This window comes from Cucumis melo, chromosome 6, assembly GCF_025177605.1.
Source record: "Cucumis melo cultivar AY chromosome 6, USDA_Cmelo_AY_1.0, whole genome shotgun sequence".
Classification (NCBI taxonomy): Eukaryota; Viridiplantae; Streptophyta; class Magnoliopsida; order Cucurbitales; family Cucurbitaceae; genus Cucumis; species Cucumis melo.
Genome location: NC_066862.1, coordinates 35116691 through 35136620, shown reverse-complemented (window position 1 = coordinate 35136620; position 19930 = coordinate 35116691). Strand labels below are relative to the sequence as shown.

At 31.6% G+C, this 19930-nt stretch overlaps 2 protein-coding genes across 2 annotated transcripts; both read left to right on the top strand.

Moving 5' to 3' along the window:
- Positions 1–7851: 7851 nt before the first annotated feature.
- On the top strand, positions 7852–9830 carry LOC103493392 (polyol transporter 5-like). Its single transcript, XM_008454111.3, has 3 exons — positions 7852–8116; positions 8207–8553; positions 8669–9830. Exons 1-3 carry the CDS (start codon positions 7975–7977, stop codon positions 9728–9730), a joined length of 1551 nt encoding a protein of 516 aa, XP_008452333.1. The 5' UTR covers positions 7852–7974; the 3' UTR covers positions 9731–9830.
- A 2361-nt stretch (positions 9831–12191) lies between these two features.
- On the top strand, positions 12192–14282 carry LOC127149755 (secreted RxLR effector protein 161-like). The gene is made up of 2 exons (XM_051085627.1): positions 12192–12286; positions 13889–14282. Exons 1-2 carry the CDS (start codon positions 12192–12194, stop codon positions 14280–14282), a joined length of 489 nt encoding a protein of 162 aa, XP_050941584.1.
- The last annotated feature ends 5648 nt before the right edge of the window (positions 14283–19930 follow it).

Here is a 19930-nt window from a genome sequence, read left to right as displayed (position 1 = left end):
GGGACATAGGGTGCAAGACAGAATTAACTCCTATCCACTTTAGGGTTAGTAGATAGATTGTTCTCTTAACAATTGAATCCAAGTCTTGAGCAATGGGCCACACCCTCTCATTGGCCCGATAGGGATTCGGTTTATAGGTTGGACCTCAAACCAATTATTCAATAGTGGATCAGTGCGACTTAAGGAACAAGATGTAATCTGAGGGGTAAAACAGTATTTTGACCCAATAGAGATTACGAACAACCTATGAATAATTAACTTACTGATCATGGTTATATCAAATGGACAGAAATATATCTATAATGAGGAGAGTGCAACTATGGGACTTTAGTGGAATGACCCATTAGTTAACGAATGTCGATTAGCTCGGTCTAAAAGGGTTTAGCTAGTTAATCTAAAATCATTGGAGTTCATGATCTATAAGTCCATTAGGTTTCCCTACTAGCTTATATAGAATTAACTTAGAACAACATGTTGGAATAATTCGAATTGTTGGAATTAGGTGAAGAGAAAGAAACCGACATGTATATATGATATAGTCTTTGGTTATAGTTTTGAGAAAGACATTTATGTTTAAATGTGATTTAAATACTAAAATATAAATACGGATTCATATTCGGAAGCTTGGAATGGATGGAAATGTTCAAAGTTGTAAAAAGTCAAAAATGTTGATTTCAACTTTGAAAGGTCAAACTTTGACCGGCTTTATATTCAAATGTAATTTGAATTTCGAAAAAATGAATATGGATTCATGCTCGAGAGGATAAAATTAGTCAAAAAGAACAAAATGGTAATAAGTCAAAAAGTTAAAAAGTCAAAGTTTGACTTTGACTTTAATGGTTAAATGACCAAAATGCCTTTGAACTAAATTAGTAGGAAAATCCAACATTTTGTTGGATAATCCTACTAACACTAGTGGGATAAGTGGCTACATGAGATGTAAATACCTAGCCCACTAAGTTTCAATAATGGTTAGTGGATTATTAGGTGTTGAGATTTAATAAACTAATTACATGCAATTTTGCATATAATTAGTCTATTTAAAGGGTTTTTTACAAGTTTTTTTTAATAACTTTTGCCATTTTGATAATTTTGGCTAACAAAATTATTCCTAAATTTTTTTTCTCTTCAAAATATCTCGACCCTAAACTCCATCTTCATTTTTCCATCCTCTCAATTTCCTTCTCCTGTCAGGTCCCACAACCCGGTTCTAAGTTTGAAGTATAGTGGGTCAATTCTAGTGGTGGTTCGGTTCTAGTTCGTGAGGAGATTTCGAGATTTTGGGATTTTAGAAAGCTACAAAGGTATGATTTTTGTAAACCCTAATTTTATTTGATTAGGGTAAGTTGTTGCATGTTAATCACTAATTAGTTAGTTGCAATTAAGGTAAAGTTTTGTTCCTTTTTCCAATGCGATTGTATGTTTTCCATCACAATAATTATTATCACAATTTCAATAATTTAAACCCTGACAAATTACAATTTTCAAATTTTCATTCCTACGTAAAAAATTTGGTTCTTAAACAATTCGATATACAATAAACAATAAACATACAATATATATACAATCTACAATCTATAAATTATACATACAATATACAATATACATAGAAAACACTAATCTACAATCTACAATTCACAATCACAATTACAATATAGATATATTTTTTTAGAAACCAAAAAAAGAACTAAATACAACATTTTTATCGGTAGAGACGACAAACTAAGTGGACTATGATAGGAGGATGGTGGGTGGCACACAACAACGACGACGGACAAGATCTAGAGGGACGGCAGCGACGGTCGACAGCAGACTACTTTCTTTCTTCTTTTTTATTTCTTTCTCTTTTCTCTTTTCTTCTTCATTTGGGTTTTGTATTCTATGAATTACAGAACTAAAATGATAAGGATTCTCTCAATGCACCCCGAAAATGTTATGAGAACCCCCCCAATTGCAACACAGTCACTTATGGCATCATTGTTTCTCCATGTAATGAGTACTCCGTCACTTAAGGCGACGTGAAAATGTTTTCAAAATCAGTCAAAACGTCACATATCTCACGACGTTACCTACCTCTGCGTCGACAAAAGGTCGACCTATCACGACATTATGCATTTTGGTGTTGTAGAAAGGTTGTCATAATTATTTAAAGTGTAACTATGACTGGCTTATTTTCAAGTATTTTCATTATAAATCTAGTAGGATCATTTTTAGTATGAAAAATTTGAGTATGATTGTTTTATGAATTATGTGTTAGAAAGATTTTCAAATATGATTTTTGGTTTTCCATGACTCTTGTATTTCGGAACTATGGTTGAATCCAAACTTACTAAGCAAGTTTTAGATGACAACTGGTTTCTAAAACATTGATTTATTTATAACTATACTTGAAGAAGTTTTAAAAGTATGTATTGATGGCTAAGGATCGAAAATGATTTGAAAGTGTGTTTCTAACCATGTTTGGTTTTAAACTTGAAATATGTGATTTTTATGAATGTTGGTGATTACTCTAAAGGCTACGTGAATATGTTTCCGTAGCGCCGCCTATGGTTGTTAGAGGATTCTAGGGCTGAAAGAGGCCATGACTGGAGATCCGAGAACCTGAGCCTAGATGACGATATGGATGGAGAATTGTGATATGGCTTTGGGCCTAGCTTAACCCATGGTAGGTGGCTCTATGTGCACATAGGAGCGAGTATAGAGGTTATTATTGTGATAGGTGCTAACTATGCGTGAGCTCCATTTGGCAGCGTGTTTCCTTGTGGATATAGATCACGTGTGAGTTATTCCGGGCCGTGTATTTAGTATTCTATCATGGTTGGATTGAATAGAGGTTGTTACCATGGTAGGTGCTAAGTATGCGTGAGCTTAGTTTAACCACATGTTTCCTTGTGGATATGGATCGCGTGTGAGCTATTCTCGACCGTGTATTTAGTATTCTACCGTGGTCGGATTGGATGGAGGTTGCTATCGTGACGGGTACTAAATATGTGTGAGCTAGTTTCCCGATGCATATAACTTGAAATCAAAAAGAGTGTCGGAAGAAATGCATCGGGAGACATATTTCTGACGTACTAACAACACGACATCGAGAGTTGATGTCTCCTGACGTTGCTATTACCGACGTTATCAAGACGTCGAAAAACTACGTTCCCTACGTCGTCCCGATGCTTTTTAAGTGCATCGAAAATAGTTCCCAATTCCTGACGTCACTGCTACGTCGGGAAATCAGTTAAATATATACATTTTCTTTTTTTTCTGAATTATTTTTTATTCAATAATATTATTCATTTTTTTTATTTTAATTCAATTTAAATTGAATCAAATTACAGAAAATAAATAATAAGTTAGTAAATAAATGTATAAAATGTAACGACCCAATTCTTTATTCTGAGCTAAAGTCATTACTAAAATAAATAATAACATGTTGGAAAGAGGATGACTAAATTTTCATTAAAAAAACAGAATATTGGAACACTAATACGTAAACGCGGAAGCAAAACTGAGTCCCCATATGGCATGTTACGGATCCTTCTCTGTCGCTCACCAGCTTTCCTCTACCTTTAACTTTGCCTGAAATATTAAACATAGAAAGAGTGAGTATAAACATATACTTAGTAAGGGACCTACGACTAGTCCCACTAGGTGGCTGTTATCTTCCCATTAGAGTCTTGTAGAGTGGTACCCTTAAACTGGCACGTTCACAAACACGTGCAATCTGTACTCTCGTAGGAACATCTCTGGTCTTCGGTGAACCCAAGGGAATACCTAAGACAAACTGGTCTTTAGTGTACCCGACGGAAACACTGAGACAATCGGACAGTGAGTAACCCTGTAGAATCACTCGTAATCATGTCTATGTCATATTGGATTGGTGATCCCGTCGGACTACACAGTCATAAAAAGGTGGTGATCTCGAGGGACATCCATGTAGGTACGACTCTAATAGATAAAGTTAACAGTACATCATATCCATAGCATATACATAATATAACATCATCATAACATGGCGTAAGTATCGATCATATCATTCTTAACAAAACATAGTATAAGTATCGATCATATCATTTTTAACAAAACGCAGTCATCATCAACATACTACCAGTCATAAACGTAATATCAGTCATCATCATCAATCATCAGCATCAACACATTATGCATCTTAGCTACATCAATGCATAATGAAAAATTACATACGGTCTCTTAAATTCAGTTCAAAGGTCTAGTAGGAGAATCTCTTATCTGAAGATTTTAGCAGAACAAAGTACTCCCTAACTGACATTAAAAATTCTCCAATTAACTTGATCCTAAACATAAAAGGAAATTTCAGTATCTTAATTAATGAAATTAGCAATTGGCCATCGTCATCCAAAAATTCTCCCAAATTATTTAAGTTTCTAAAAGAAAATGGGTTGAAACCAATTCAACCTTGATTGGAAAAAATTGAAGATTAATTCATCAAGAATTAGTCAATTGAACCTTTAAAGAAACCCAAAAATGTCCAAAATTAAATTAATAAATTATTAATTTAATTATCTTAGCTTACCAGGTTACTCAAATGGAGGTTGAAAAATTCTCTTATCCTTGATGCGAAAATTCATCATTTTAAATCTTTAAGCTTTCCAAAGAGACCAATCACAACTAAAACTGGTGAGGCGGCGACAGTGAAGGAGATAAATAACCTTTTTCTTTTTTCTTTTCTTTCTAATTTATTATTATTATTTCCTTTTCCTTTTAGGATATATGTATATATATATTACCAAAATATACATATATCTTTATTCCCATTATCTTTCCTAAATAAATTCTTTAAATGTACAAAATTGTAGACATTTATATCAATTAATAATATAATAATAATAATAGTTCTTTATTATTATTATTATTATTATTATTATTATTCTCTCACCAAAATCTACAATAAACATATATATTTATTTAAACCATTATTCTCCCTTTTAAATAAACATATCTTTTCTCATCCAATCAAATTAATCATCTCCCTCTTCATGGATTATCTTCTTTCCAAATAAATATAATTATATTCCATCATATAATTAACTTTACTTTTCCATATTAATTATTTACACAAAACCAAATAATTAATATTGTATTCCACAAGAATCCTAATTATTAATTAAATATATATATATCCATATATATATACTCAATTGAATCCAATTTCACAAAAATCAATTTTTCCCTCCAAAATCTCAATTTAACTTAATTCCTTAATTCTTTTTATTAATCAAATTTTTTTCCAATAAAATCACTCATAAAATTTCAATATGAATTATATTAACCCAACCATTAAATTTTGGCTCCAATGCTTAATATAACACCTAAATAATTTAACCTAATTAATTAAAACTCTTTAAATTTGGGATGTTACATTCCTTTTTTCCAATAATTATATTTCAATATATAATTATCAAATTTCTTTTAAATAAATCAATTTTCTTCTCTTTCCTTATTTACCTAATCATAACAACATCTCTCTAGAATCTATATTTATCTTTCTCCAAAATAATTATTTATCATTTACAATAATTAATTATTATTTATCTTTTTCTAAAATAATTAATTATATTCCGCAATAATTAATTGTTATTTATCTTTCTCCACAATAATTAATTATCTTCCACAATAATTAATTATTATTTATCTTTATTCAAAATAATTAATTATCTTCCACAATAATTAATTATTATTTATCTTTCTCCAAAATAATTAATTATCATCTACAATAATTAATTATTATTTATCTTTCTCCAAAATAATTATCCTTTTACAAATAATTATATTTCGGGAAAATATAATTATTTTCCTTTTTCTCCCTTAATAAATATCTTTGTTCCAAATACATATTATCTTTTTCTTAAATAATTATATTCCTACAAATATAATTATCTTTTTCTTTAACATAATAATTATATATATTTTCACATATACATATAATTATCAAATCTCCAATAAACCTTATACTCTACAATTTAATTAAATAACATCCATAATTATTTACTTTAATTCAACTTCAACAACACTAAAAAATTCCACAAACATATAATTTAAATCAAAACCTCAACAAGCACCACATGCCAAAACCTCTAATTAATTAAATATTCATCCAACAAATATTTAATTAATTTCAATTCCCACATAAATCAAATAATTATTATTAAATGAATTCAAAATAACGTCTAATAAATTAAATCTAATTAAACAAAATTAAGATAATTAACTTCAGAATTATCTTAATTTTTGGGGCGTTACATAAAATATCAAATTAAAAAACAATTTCATATGTTTGTCCGACGAAGTGTCTTTTGACGTCTTTTTGTGCATCATGAAAGCCTTGATTTCTTGTAATGTATTTCCATCTTTTAGCTTTCTCATTTTCCTTCACTTAACGAGTAAAACCACCCGGTTCTAAATCTGGAGAATAGTGGGTTAACACTAGTGGTGGTCTTGGGTTCGTGATCGAGAGGAGATTTCAAGAATTGGAAAGCTACGAAGGTAAGCATTTCTCTTAACCCTGATTAATGTAATTAGAGTAGTTATTAAGCATGTTAACTTCTAAATTAGTTTAGATGTATATAGAGTAAATTTCAATCCATACTTCCATTGCTTATGTCTCGTTTTTCCATCAATTTCTAACCTATTGATCATGTTCGATCACACTACTGCACTTTTACCATTTATTGCTCTAGGAATGACCATATGCATAATAGCCCTCATGCGATCAACAATCAAGTTTTTCACCTATATTTACGTGAAAATTATAACTATTAATTGAACTTGCAATAGGGCTACATAGACCATCCCTTAAGCTACAACTAAAATGAATACTTGAATACGTCAGGTGGTAAATCACAACAATGGTGATTTTAACAATAAAATATATGTTTGTTGTATCAATGACATAGTATGAAGCACAAACTCGAATATAGATATATTATACGTCAACTTTTATGGGTTAACGCGTCTTTCTATAGTTGTATTGAGAGATATGTGTAAATTTGACATAGACATGCTAAATACAATCCATTAAAGAGTTTATGAACATCAATAATGAGTACAAAATACTATACAAATTTAACATATTCAGCATTGTTTGTTAATTGAGTTGAACCTACTCTTAAATTTATACTAATTTCTTAGCTAATATAGTTTAAATAAAAGGGAAATAAACAAAAAGTAAAAACTAGAGAGTAAAAACCATAAAAACTTTCGCTCTTCCCGTATCCATTTTCAATAAAAGTGTCCTTTCACAGAACAATAAAGACTTTCACTTTTCCTTTTCCATTTTCAGTAAATGTGTCATTTTCAGTTTTCCAATAAAATCGTGGTCTTTCAATTTCTTTTTATATTTCGCTTCCATTACGTTTTCCCCTTACCTACTTCATCTCCAAAATTTCTCTTTTTGTTATCTTTCAATCGCCGACCACCAGGCTGGTCGCCGACCTCTATCTTCTTGTCCAACAAACAGGCTGACAACCTTAGACACAATATCACCGTATTTTTGGGTTCTTTCGATCTTCTTTTTTATGTGTTTTCTTTTTGTTTTATTTTAAATAAACCTATTTGACTTTTGATCTTGAATGGACTGGAGGAAGGAAGATAGCGTACTCCGCTTATCTGAAGTTAAAAATAAAAAAGCAAACGTATCTAGATGAATCAGTATCGTTTACGTATCATTCTGTCACTCACTCAACGAATCTGACAGAATGAAAAGGTTAGAATTCATATCTTAGTGTAGGTTGAGTGATCAAGAAGACACTCACAAAAAAGTCCATATTTTATCCATAAAACTAATGGCATATTCGTAATTCAACGAAACAATTGCTGTTAAATTCAACTCAACTGACCACAAGGCACATTATGAAAATACTTTATAGCTTTCTCAATCCTCGGTGTCGGTAGCCTATTTCTCAACTATCTTCAAAGTTCAAACCTTATCCAGACAAACCAAACATGGGTGGCCAGAATGATGACGTTTCTGCAACTTCCGGCATCAATTTTCCGTTAATTGAATCGGTCGACAAGCACAAAACAAATAAATTTTCTTTTGTATGTGCAACCATCGCTTCCATGTCTTCCGTCTTGCTCGGTTATGGTCAGAAATTTTACTTACCCTCCTTTCAGTTCTTCATCTATGTTCTTCTTTCCCATGATTTTTGGAACTTTTCTTTTTGTATTCAAACAGATATAGGTGTAATGAGTGGTGCCGCAATCTACATTCAAGAGGATTTCAAGATTTCTGATGTGAAAGTGGAAATCCTGGTCGGAATCATCAGTCTTTACGCAACTATTGGCGCCACCGCCGCCGGAAGAACCTCCGATTTGTTCGGCCGCCGCTACACCATGGGTCTCTCTGGCGGATTCTTTTTCGTCGGAGCCATTCTCATGGGGTTTGCCCCTAACTACGGCCTCCTAATGGCCGGAAGATTCGTCGCCGGAATCGGTATCGGATACTCTTCGTTGATTGCCTCTGTTTACACCACCGAGGTTTCTCCGGCATCTTTTCGCGGCTGTCTTTCCTCTTTTCCTGAGGTCCGATGTTCGATTTACCTTTCAATCAAAATTAGGGCTGAATACTCCTCTTCTTAGATCTGGATTTCATTAATTCTTGGCAGCACTTAACCAAAATTTGGGGATTTTGTTACAGGTGTTTCTTAACTTTGGTATCTTGCTCGGATACATTTCGAATTACGCTTTCTCCAAGCTTCCGATTCAATTAGGATGGAGATTTATGCTCGGAATCGGATTAGTCCCATCGGTGTTCTTAGCCGCCCTTGTGATTCTGGTAATGCCGGAATCCCCACGATGGCTTGTAATGCAAGGCCGTCTTGGCGAAGCCAAGCAAGTCCTCATAAGAACCTCAGATTCAATTGAAGAATCTCTTCAACGCCTTGACGACATCAAAACCTCTGTCGGAATTCCAGCGAGTTGCGAAGACGACGTCGTTGAAATCCCAAAACAGATCAGCCACGGCAGCGGCGTGTGGAAAGAGTTCCTTCATCCAACGCCGGCCGTTCGCCACATCTTGATAGCCGCCGTCGGCGTGCATTTCTTCCAGGAAGCCTCCGGCACGAATGCCGTCGTTTTATACAGCCCTAGAATCTTCGAGAAGGCAGGAATCTCGTCATCTGACCAGAAGCTCCTGGCTACGGTGGCCGTCGGCGTCGTAAAAACCGCGTTTATCTTGGTGGCGACCATTCTGTTCGATCGAGTGGGACGGCGGCCATTGATTTTGATGAGCCTCGGGGGAATGATCGTATCTTTGATAACATTAGGGGTTGGGTTGACGATTATAGAGAGGTCGAAGGAGGAAGGCACGTGGCTGGTGGGGTTGTGTGTTTCGATGGTGTTAATGGATGTGGCATTTTTCTCAATGGGGATTGGGCCAATGAGCTACGTGAGCTCGGAGTTATTTCCGTTAAAGTTACGAGCTCAAGGGATGAGTATGGGGATGGTGGTGAACAACGTGACCAGTGGAATTGTGTCAATGACGTTTTTATCCCTATACCGTGCGATTACAATAGGCGGCGCGTTTTTTCTCTATGCTGCCATTGCGATGGTTGGTTGGGTGTTCTTTTATGTGACATTTCCGGAGACACGTGGGCATAATTTGGAGCATGTTGAGAGGCTTTTTGGTAATTTGCTATGGAAATTCTCCGTTAAGAAGAATGATACCTTAGATGACGACGAAAACAGTGAAAATGCTTAGAAATTAAGGGCTTTTCTTTTCTTTTTCTTTTTCTTTTTCTTTTTGTTTAATCACTTTCTGAAATTTCAAATATACCAAAATTAGGAGGGTTTAAATTCAACGATCCAAACAGTCTGGATTATCAAACCTAAATTATAGAAGTGTTGGATTAAATTAGAAATTTTCTTTTTAATTTAAAAACAATATGACACGTTAACACATTGAGAAACTCAAAGCTTGTCATTATGTTTACAAATACAAATATAAATATGATGTGAGACCCATTAAAAATTTCGGATTTAATTATAAACATCATTGCCTTGGTTTGTTTCTTCAAGGCATCCATGTGCGTTTTTATACGATGAATAAGTAATAAATATAATAATAGTAGTCGAAACCGTCCGTCACGTAGTATAGCCGGGGTCAAATTAAATATCTTATCCCACTACGTCACAAAACTATAATATCCTAGTTTACCTATCTCGTTTATTTTTTTTTTTTTTAAAAAAACAAAATCATCATTTATAAAATTATTGTCGTTCTAGTAATTAAATATTTTACAAAATGGATAAAATTGAATTCTTAAACGTACTATATTTTTAATACCGATAGATTTATTGAAAGTTAAGAGGATTAACTTATCTATTAATTTTATGTACATACATATATATATATATATATATATATATATATATATATATATATATATATATGTTTTAGTAATATTATTAATTGACCCGTGGTAAATTGGTATTCTTTTCTTTTATCATAAATTTTTATAAATCGGTAAAATATTTATGGGTCGTGTAACAAAAATTCATGAAGTTAGTCATTTTTTTAAAATATTTCAGGTAAGTTAGTCATTTTTTAAAAATATTTCAGGTTTGTCCTTACGTGTTTCTTCTCTATTCGTCTGTTTCATTGTATTTTTTCTTTTTTTTTTCTTTCTTCCCGTCTTCATCTGTTCCATCATCTTTCATTTTTTTTTGTTCAAGATCGTGTATCAAATATAAAGGATCTATTTTTTTAAACTTTTATTTGGGTACTTTTTGTACACGATCGTGTACCAAAAGAATTTTACAAAAAATCGTTTAGTCAATCTAAACGATCGTGTAAAAAAAATCTAAGCGGTCAAATATAAATGATCTCGTAACCAAATTTAACGATCATGTAACCAAAATTAAACGATCGTGTACAGAGAATTTAAAAAATAAATTGTTTAGATTTGGTTACCAAAATCTAAACGATCGTGTACATATAATTTAAAAATTAAATCGTTTAGATTGTGGTTAACAACACATTTTTGGATTTTCCATGGTAGGACCGTGGACTTTTTTCGTTTTCAAAATTATTTTATACAGTGTAAATATTTTGTCACTTTGTTATATTTTTTTAAAAGATCCGTTCTTATAAACCTAATTTTAAGTCTTTAATATAATTTTAGATTATTTTTATGAATTATAAAGTTTCTGTAAACAAAACTTTTAGACTTGTAACTAATTTTCAAATTTATACAATTATCATACTGTGTAGGATACTATTTTAATAATTGAAAGTTTGAGAGTGTTTTAAGGATGCTTTTAATATTTACCTTTTCCTTTTTTGTTTGTCAAGGTTATGCTAATCCACCTTTCTCTCTCTCGCTTTATTTCAAAAAATTATTCTAATCTATCTTTGGCTAAAGTTAAAAGAACATATTCTCACATAACTTTCAACCAGAGGTAAAGATATCATTTTGATAAATTTTTAATTTAGTTGTTCAAAGAGAAATTTCATCGAAATGGATTCTAACGAGAAGTTTTCAAAAATAGAACATTTGATAAGATATCTATACTTCATAAAAAATCAACTGTAATAAATTTTTGTCTTTTTAACGATTTTGTTCTATGAAATGTAAATAGTTTGTCAATTTTTTTTCTAATTTTAAGGAAAACCCCTAAATTATAATAATTTTAAAGTAATAAATTTTCTGATTTATAAAAATAATGCAAATTTAGACTTTTGTTTTACAAGTATAAGTTGATGCAAGACTTAATTAAAAATATAGATACTAAAATTCGCCATTAAAAAATGAACCAAAAGAAAATTCAAACCTATAGAATTGTTAATATTAAATTTAAAATCACTTCTGAATAAAATTTATTATTTAAAAATAAATTTAATGATTTATTGTAAAATGTAACAAAATTTGTAGACTAAAAAGCATTGATTCACCTTCACCGTATTGGGCAAACACAAATAAACAGGAGGAAACTAAGAAAGCTAAACATAACACTTGGATGGTATAGGTTATGTATCTTATGTCATGTTTGGTAAATACTTACCAAACATTTTGTGTTGGGATTTTGTCAAAAAAATTTTATGAGATTATCTTTTATTAATGAGTTGTTTAATTTCAAAAAGATAAAAGATCTTTTATTTTAGGAATCTTGTATCAATGTCTTTTTGAGATTATTCTTGATGAAATCTATATCTATACACTATGAAACTTGTGGGTTCTGGTACGACTAATGAACGAATAAAGCATTTGGGGCTGCTAGTCGAAACTATCATTACAGTAGTTGTGAGCGGAAGAAGGTAGTACGATTAACTATCTATGGTCTCAATGTATTGATCTGTGATGAACCTAATGATGAGTAATATTAAAGAAGAAGTAATGATCAAGAGATCATCTTAAACTTAGGGGGAGTATGAAGACATCTTCGAGAAGATAACAAAAACCTCACATAAATCTGTAACTAGAGTAATAGAGCCTTTAGAATTAATTCATTATGACTTATGTGAATTTGATGGCACATTAACTAGGAACAGTAAAACGTATGTAATAATCTTTATAGATGACAGTTTTGACTACAAAGATAAGTTAATCCTCTATTATGTAATAAACGTATGTAACCTCACATAAACGTATGTAATAAGGATTAACGTATGTAATAATCTAATTTAAAGGCTCTATTAACTTGGGGTTGTCTAGTCTATGTTAGAATACTTGATCCAAAAAGAAGGAAACTAGCAAGTAGAGCCTATAAATGTGTCTTCATAGGATACGCTGAAAACAGTAAAACCTATAGGTTCTATGACTTAGAAAACAAAGTAATCATAGAATCAAATGACGTAGATTTTTTCGAGGATAGATTTTCTTTTAAATCTAGAAATAGAGGGGGCTTAAATGGTCAAACTAGTTGGGGCTAAAGTTCATGTAGTCTACCTTCAATTTGGATCCAAACCCAAGAAAATAAAATAGATTCTGAACCTAGAAGAAGCAAGAGAGCTAGAACCATAAAAGACTTTGGAGAAGACTTCGAAATGTATAATGTTGAAGACCCAAAAGATCTAACAGAACCCTTATCCTTTGTAGATGTCAATTTATGGTAAAAAGCTATCAATGATGAAATGGACTCTCTTGTATCCAATAGAACTTGACACCTAGTTGACTGACCCTTTGCCTGCAAAGCAATAAGCTGCAAATGGGTTTTAAGGAAGAAACTCAAACCTGATGGATCAGTATATAAGTATAAGGCTAGATTAGCAGCAAAAGGATTTAGGCAGAGAGAAAACATAGATTTCTTCGGTACTTTTTTTTCGATCACCAGAATTACCTCAATTAGAGTGTTGATATCTATAGCTGTCTTAAACAATCTCTTAATCCATCAGATGGATGCCAAAATTGCCTTCCTAAATGGTGATTTAGAAAAAAAAATTTATATGGAACAACTTGTAGGTTTCATAGTTTACGATCAAGAATCCAAAACTTGTAAACTAGATAAATCTCTCTACAGTCTTAAACAAGCTTCCAAGCAATGGCACGAAAAGTTTGACAACTTAACCATGTCAAAAGGATTTAAAGTAAATGAGAGTGACAAATGTATCTACTATAAGACTAAAGATAGGTTATGTATTATCATATGCTTATACGTAGATGACATGTTAATCTTTGGATCAAACTTGCATGTCATAAATGATGTAAAATCTATGTTGAGTGCAAACTTTAACCTGAAATACTTAGAAGAAGTTGATGTAATCTTAGATATCAAAATTACCAGAACTGGAAAATGGAATTTTCTTAGATCAATCTCATTACATAGAAAAGATTCTAAAGAAGTACAACTACTTCGAAAGTAAGCCATCTTGTACACCTTATGACTCTAGTGTTAAATTATTCAAAAACACTGGTGACAGTGTTAACCAATCTGAGTACACTAGTATCATAGGTAGTTTGAGGTATGTTGCTGATTACACTAGACCAGACATAGCTTACGTTGTAGGATTACCATGTAGGTTTACTAATAGACCTAGTCTAGAACACTACAAGGAAATAGAGAGAGTAATGAGATATCTTAAGAAAACCCAAGACCTAGGATTACATTATAAAGAGTTTCCTGCTGTACTTGAAGATTACAACGATGCTGATTGGAACTCCCTCTCAAATGACTCAAAGGCTACAAGTGGCTATATTTTTAAGATAGCAGGAGGAGCTGTTGCTTGGAAATCCAAGAAACAGACAATCTTGGCCCAATCAACAATGGGGTTAGAGATGATAGCACTAGCTACTGCTAGTGAAGAAGCAACCTAGCTTCGAAGCTTGCTATAAGAGATTCCTAGATGGAAAAGACGAATACTAGCCATATTAATCCATTGTGATAGTACTGTAGCTATCGCAAAAGTTTAGAACCGTTATTATAACAGTAAGAGACGACATATACGTCGTAAGCACATTACCATGAGAGAGTTTCTCACTACTCACTAGTACAAATTTGGGTTTTAACGACACTACAAATCAAAACATTGTATCGTTAAAAATAAAAAAGGGGTAGGGTGGGAGTAAAATGTGTCACTGAAAATAGAAGTGACACACTATTTCTTGACACAATTCTATTGTCACAATTTAATTTTTCTTGACACATTTAAAGTGTCGTTAATTAACGACAAATTCTTTGTGTCATTAAATAAATTTTGAAATAAAAAAACCAAAAACTCAAAATTTTCCAATTCCCTCTTCACGCGACATTCAAAAAGAGTTTTACAATTTGTTCAACGTTTTCTCTCTCTCCCTACCAAAAAACGGGAAACAACGCAACTCATCTCTAAATCTAAGAGACTGTCGTCAAACCCACTAATCTCACACCGTCGAACAAGTAAACATTGTCTAAGGGACTGCCGTCAAACCCACCAATCTAAGAGACTGCCGTCGAAGAATCTTGGCCGCTTCAATTTCTCTTCTCCCCCGGCTACTAGAAAAATGAGTTTTAATGACACTACTAATCAAGATATTGTGTCGTTGAAAATAAAAAAAATGGGGTGAGGTACAATTGTGTCGTTGAAAATTCTTTATTGACATAATTTAATTTTTATTGATAAATTTAAAGCGTTGTTAATTATCAACAAATTTTTTGTGTCATTTAAAAAATTTCGAAATAAAAAAACCTCAAATTTCAAAATTTGTTAATTCACTCTCTCACGCAATTAAAATTATATGACAATAGCATATTTTCTCTCAACATTTTCTCTCTCTACCAAAAACGCGAAAGCCTAGGCTGTCTCAACCTATATCATGCATATATTTATTATTTTTATAATTTTATACAGAATTAGAATCTAGACTCTATTACGAACCCAATGCAATGAAAAACACTTAAAATGAAGTCCGAACAGACAAAAATGGGTAAATCGAAGATCAGAGACCAATCGGTAAATAATCAGAGACAAATCGGTAAACACCTCAAGGTCGCGAGTTAGAATCCCAGTCGAGCATATTCCTTTTATTCCCCATTTTTGAAAGACTTCACGAGCGCACCTTGTCCACTCTTCAGTCAATCTACGCATGCCACGTGTCGTCTTCATTTGCTCTTGATTGTTTAATTAGTATGCAAGATACATTTTGTTTAGAAAATTAAAGTGCAAAATTCAATTGATTATCTTTGTCTACCGGAAATATTTTTTGATCCAATGAAGGAGAAATCTTCTAAGAAGTTGTCGATACTTTATTTTTATTTTATTTTGAAAGTTGGATTTGAATTTGAATTTAACTTTTCTTTTTTAAAAACAAAAACAAAAACAAAAAAAAAATGAATATCAGTCTCTTCTCTATTTTCCCTCATCTCACCCAATTTTCTTCCCCACTCCCACCTTTTCCATTCTCCTCTCTATTTTCCCTGAACTAACCTAATTTTCTCTCAACTCCCACTTTCTCCACTCTCCTCCCTATTTTCCCTCAACTAACCCGATTTTCTCTCTCACTTCCAGCTTCTCCATTATAAAAACAAAGGAGGATTTTTTTGGGAGGATACGATCAATTGGAAGGGTAGAAAAAAAGCTAAGGAAACTAGCAACCTTTTTTTTTTTTTTTATTTCCTTTCTTTCCCTTCCCTTTTGAGGGTTGAAAAAAAGCTAAGGAAAACTATTCAATCAAATTGGTCTTCAAAGGTAACTTTTTTTTTTTTTTTAATTTCCTCCCTTTCCTTTTCCTTTTGAGAGTGCGATCAATTATAATGGTGTAGTTTTTCAAATTTTTTTGTTGTAATTTCGTTAATTAATTTTGTTAGAGTTAGGCCTGTTAGACTTAGGCCAATTGGGTTTACTATGCTTTTCTTGTTTGCTTTTATAGGTCAATTGAATTTATTGTTGTTTAGGTCAATTAAATTTATTGTTGCATCAAATTTAGCAGATTTAGACCGATTAATTTCAATGTGCTTCGAATTTGTTAGATTTAGGTCATTTGAGCTTTTAATTTTGATAGGTTTAGGCCAATTGAATTTATGTTGCTTCAAATTTAGCAGATTTAGCCAATTGATTCAATTTGTTAGATTTAGGCTAAGTCTTTAAATATGTTATGTTTACGCCAATTGATTTAATTTAGTTGTTGTTAATTTTTTGGCTTACCGTTTATTAATGTAATGACCCAACTCTTCATATCAAGCTGAGGTCATTACTAAAAAGAAACAATAACAAAAGACACTTTTTTGAAAGGAGGAAAACTAAATTTTCATTAAAATAGAATGTTGAAACACTGATACATAGACGTGGAAGCAAAACTGAGTCCCCATATGGCATGTCACAGATCCTTCTCTGTCGCTCGCCAGCTTTCCTCTACCTCTACCTTTTGCTTGAAATATTAAACATAGAAAGAGTGAGTATAAACATATACTCAGTAAAAGACCTACTACTAGTCCCGCTAGGTGTCTGTTAACTTCCCATTAGAGTCCCGTAAAGAAGTACCCCTAAACTGGCACGTTCCCGAACACGTGCAAAGTGTGATCCCGTAGGAACATATCTAGTCTTCGGTGAACCCAAAGGAACACCTAGGACAATTTGGTATTTAGTGTACCTAAAGGAAACACTAAGACAATCAGGCTGTGAGTGACCCTGTCGAATCACTCGTAATCATGTCTATGTCAATATCATAATGGACTGGTAATTCCGTCGAATACACAGTCATAAAAAAGGTGGTGATCCCGAGGGACACTCATGTGGGTACAACTCTAATAGACAAAGTCAATAGAACACCCTATCCATGACATGTATCATTATATAACATCACCGTAAACATGACATAACATAACAATCTAGCATACTTATCCAAATGTCTTAATCATAAGCATAACACAATCGTCCTCATCAACATACTACCAGCCATAACATGACATTAGTCATCAACATAATATCAGTCATCACCGTCAATCATCAATATAATGACAATCATTATCAATAACATAAAGTTATGCATTTTAGCTACCATCAATGCATAATCATAATTACATACGGTCTCTTAAATTCAGTTCGAAGGTCTAGTAGGATAATGTCTTACCTGGAGATTTTAGCCAAACAAAGTACTCCCTAGCTGACAGTAAAAGTTCTCCAATTAACTTGATCCTAATCATAAAAGAAAATTTCAGTATCTTAATTAATGAATTAGCAATTGGCTAACATCCAAAATTCTCCCAAATTAATTAACTTCTCAAACAAAAGGGGTTGAAAACAATTTAACCTTGATTGGGAAAAATCCAAAATTTAAATCTAAAAAAAATGAGCCAATTGAATTTTTAAAAAAACCCCAAATAGATCCAAAATTAAATTAATAAAATAATAATTTAATTTCATTGGCTTACCAAGGTTACTCAGATGGAGGTTGAAAAATACTCTTATCCTTGATGAGAAAATTCATCACTTTAAATCCTCAAGCTTTCCAAAGAGACCAATCTTAACTACAACTGGTGAGGCGGTAGCGGCAAAGGGTTATCTTAGAGAAGAAGATGAAAAACCTCTTTCTTTTTCATTTTCTTTCTAACTTAAGTATTCCAATGCTATTTATAGACACAAATAATATCAATAATATTTATTATTATTATTTTCTTTTCCTTTTAGGGTATATATATAATACCAAATATATACATATATCTTTATTTCCATTATCTTTCCTAAATAAATGCCTTAAATGCACAAAATCTTAGGCATTTATAACCATTAATAATAATAATAATATTTCTTTATTATTATTATTTTTCTCTTACCAATATCTATAATCAACATATATATTTATTTAAACCATTATTCTCTTTTCTAAATAAATATATATTTTTTCTCGTCCAATCAAATCAACCATCAATCTCTTCATGAATTATCTTCTTTTCCAAACAAATATAATTATATTCCATCATATAATTAACTTCACTTTCCCAAATTATTAATTAAATATGTATATATATATATATACACACACTCGATTAAATCCAATTCCTCGAAAACCAACTTTTCACTCCAAAATCTCAAATTAACTTAAATGCTCAATAAATTTAATCAATCAAATCTTTTCCAATAAATCATTTATAACTTCCAATATGAATTATCTTAACCCAACCATAACAACTCCACTTCATAATCAATATTTATCTTTCTGCAGAATAATTAATTATCTTACATAATAATTAATTATTATTTGTCTTTCTTCAAAATAATTAATACCAAATATCTATGTATCAGTGTTTCAACATTTTGTTTTTAATGAAAATTAAGTTTCCTTCCTTTCAAAAAAGTATCTCTTGTTATTGTTTTTTTAGTAATGACCTCAACTTAGTATGAAGAGTTGGTTCGTTACAATTAATTGATTAGACTTGTAAAAGACAGAATAGTTTGTTAGGTTTGATATTTATTTCACAAACCTGTATTATTTCCCAACTTGTATATTATATTAGATATATTATTTTATATTACATCCGATATATTATTTTATATTATATCTGATATATTATTTTATATTATATCCGATATATTATTTTATATAATTTCCGATATATTATTTTATATAATTTTCGATATATTATTTATATCATTTTCAATATATTATTTTATATTATTTCTAATATATTATTTTATATTATTTCTAATATATTATTTTATATTATTTTCAATATATTTATTCTCAATCTGTATATTATTTTCAATATAGTATTTCTCAACCTGTATTATTTGTCAACTATATTGTTTGCTGTATTATTTGTCAATGTCAACCTGTATTATTTTTCAATCTGTATTTGTCATATTTCCGTTGTCGGCTGTTCGTCATGCGCCAGCCCACGTACGACCTTTGAGCTCTAGTCGACGGATTTGTTGAGCCACGTACCGAAGGGTCGTAACACAGCCGTAGAGTTTCTGCTTTGTGTCGCGCTGTGCCACTTTCTGCCACCTTTAGCCTCACTAAATCCGGAAGATGAGGTTAGTTTTGGGCTGTTCAATGAGTTTTTTGTTTCTTTTAATTGAAGATTTATATTACCCAGCAGTCTTTGGCTTCGAATGACTAGTTTCTGTCATGTCTTAGTGTTAGATTGAAGAGATGTGATGTTGTTTAGTTGTTCTCCAACGGGTTCCATAAGATTTTTGTCGAGATTTAGGTGATTAGTAAAGGTGGAATTATTAAGATGTGAAATAGAGTTTTGGGTAAAGATTTGCTTATGTTAGTTGTATGTTTTGAAGAGTTTCGACTACCCATTTAGTTTCAGCTTTGATTTTTCTTTTCCCATTATAATTCATTGTTAGATGTGGAGTTTTGGAAGATTTCTTAGCTGTAAAGTTGAGAGAAGAAGAAGAAGTCTGGAAGTTTAGTGTGAGAGAAAACTAGAAAATTGCAGGAAAAAGCTTCAGCATGGCAGATTTTTGGTTCATTTAATAAATATCTTGTTTTCTATTGATTTTGAGCTACACAAAAAGAATTAGAAGGTAAGGTTTATC

Bases quoted from the DNA above. Each gene is read 5' to 3' on its own strand.
- LOC103493392 (XM_008454111.3), top strand. From the start codon at position 7,975: ATGGGTGGCCAGAATGATGACGTTTCTGCAACTTCCGGCATCAATTTT. The intron at 8,117-8,206 runs GTCAGAAATTTT...GTATTCAAACAG, and splicing joins TTCCGTCTTGCTCGGTTATG to ATATAGGTGTAATGAGTGGT. The intron at 8,554-8,668 runs GTCCGATGTTCG...ATTTTGTTACAG, and splicing joins GTCTTTCCTCTTTTCCTGAG to GTGTTTCTTAACTTTGGTAT.
- LOC127149755 (XM_051085627.1), top strand. From the start codon at position 12,192: ATGAAACTTGTGGGTTCTGGTACGACTAATGAACGAATAAAGCATTTG. The intron at 12,287-13,888 runs GTAGTACGATTA...CACTGGTGACAG, and splicing joins GTAGTTGTGAGCGGAAGAAG to TGTTAACCAATCTGAGTACA.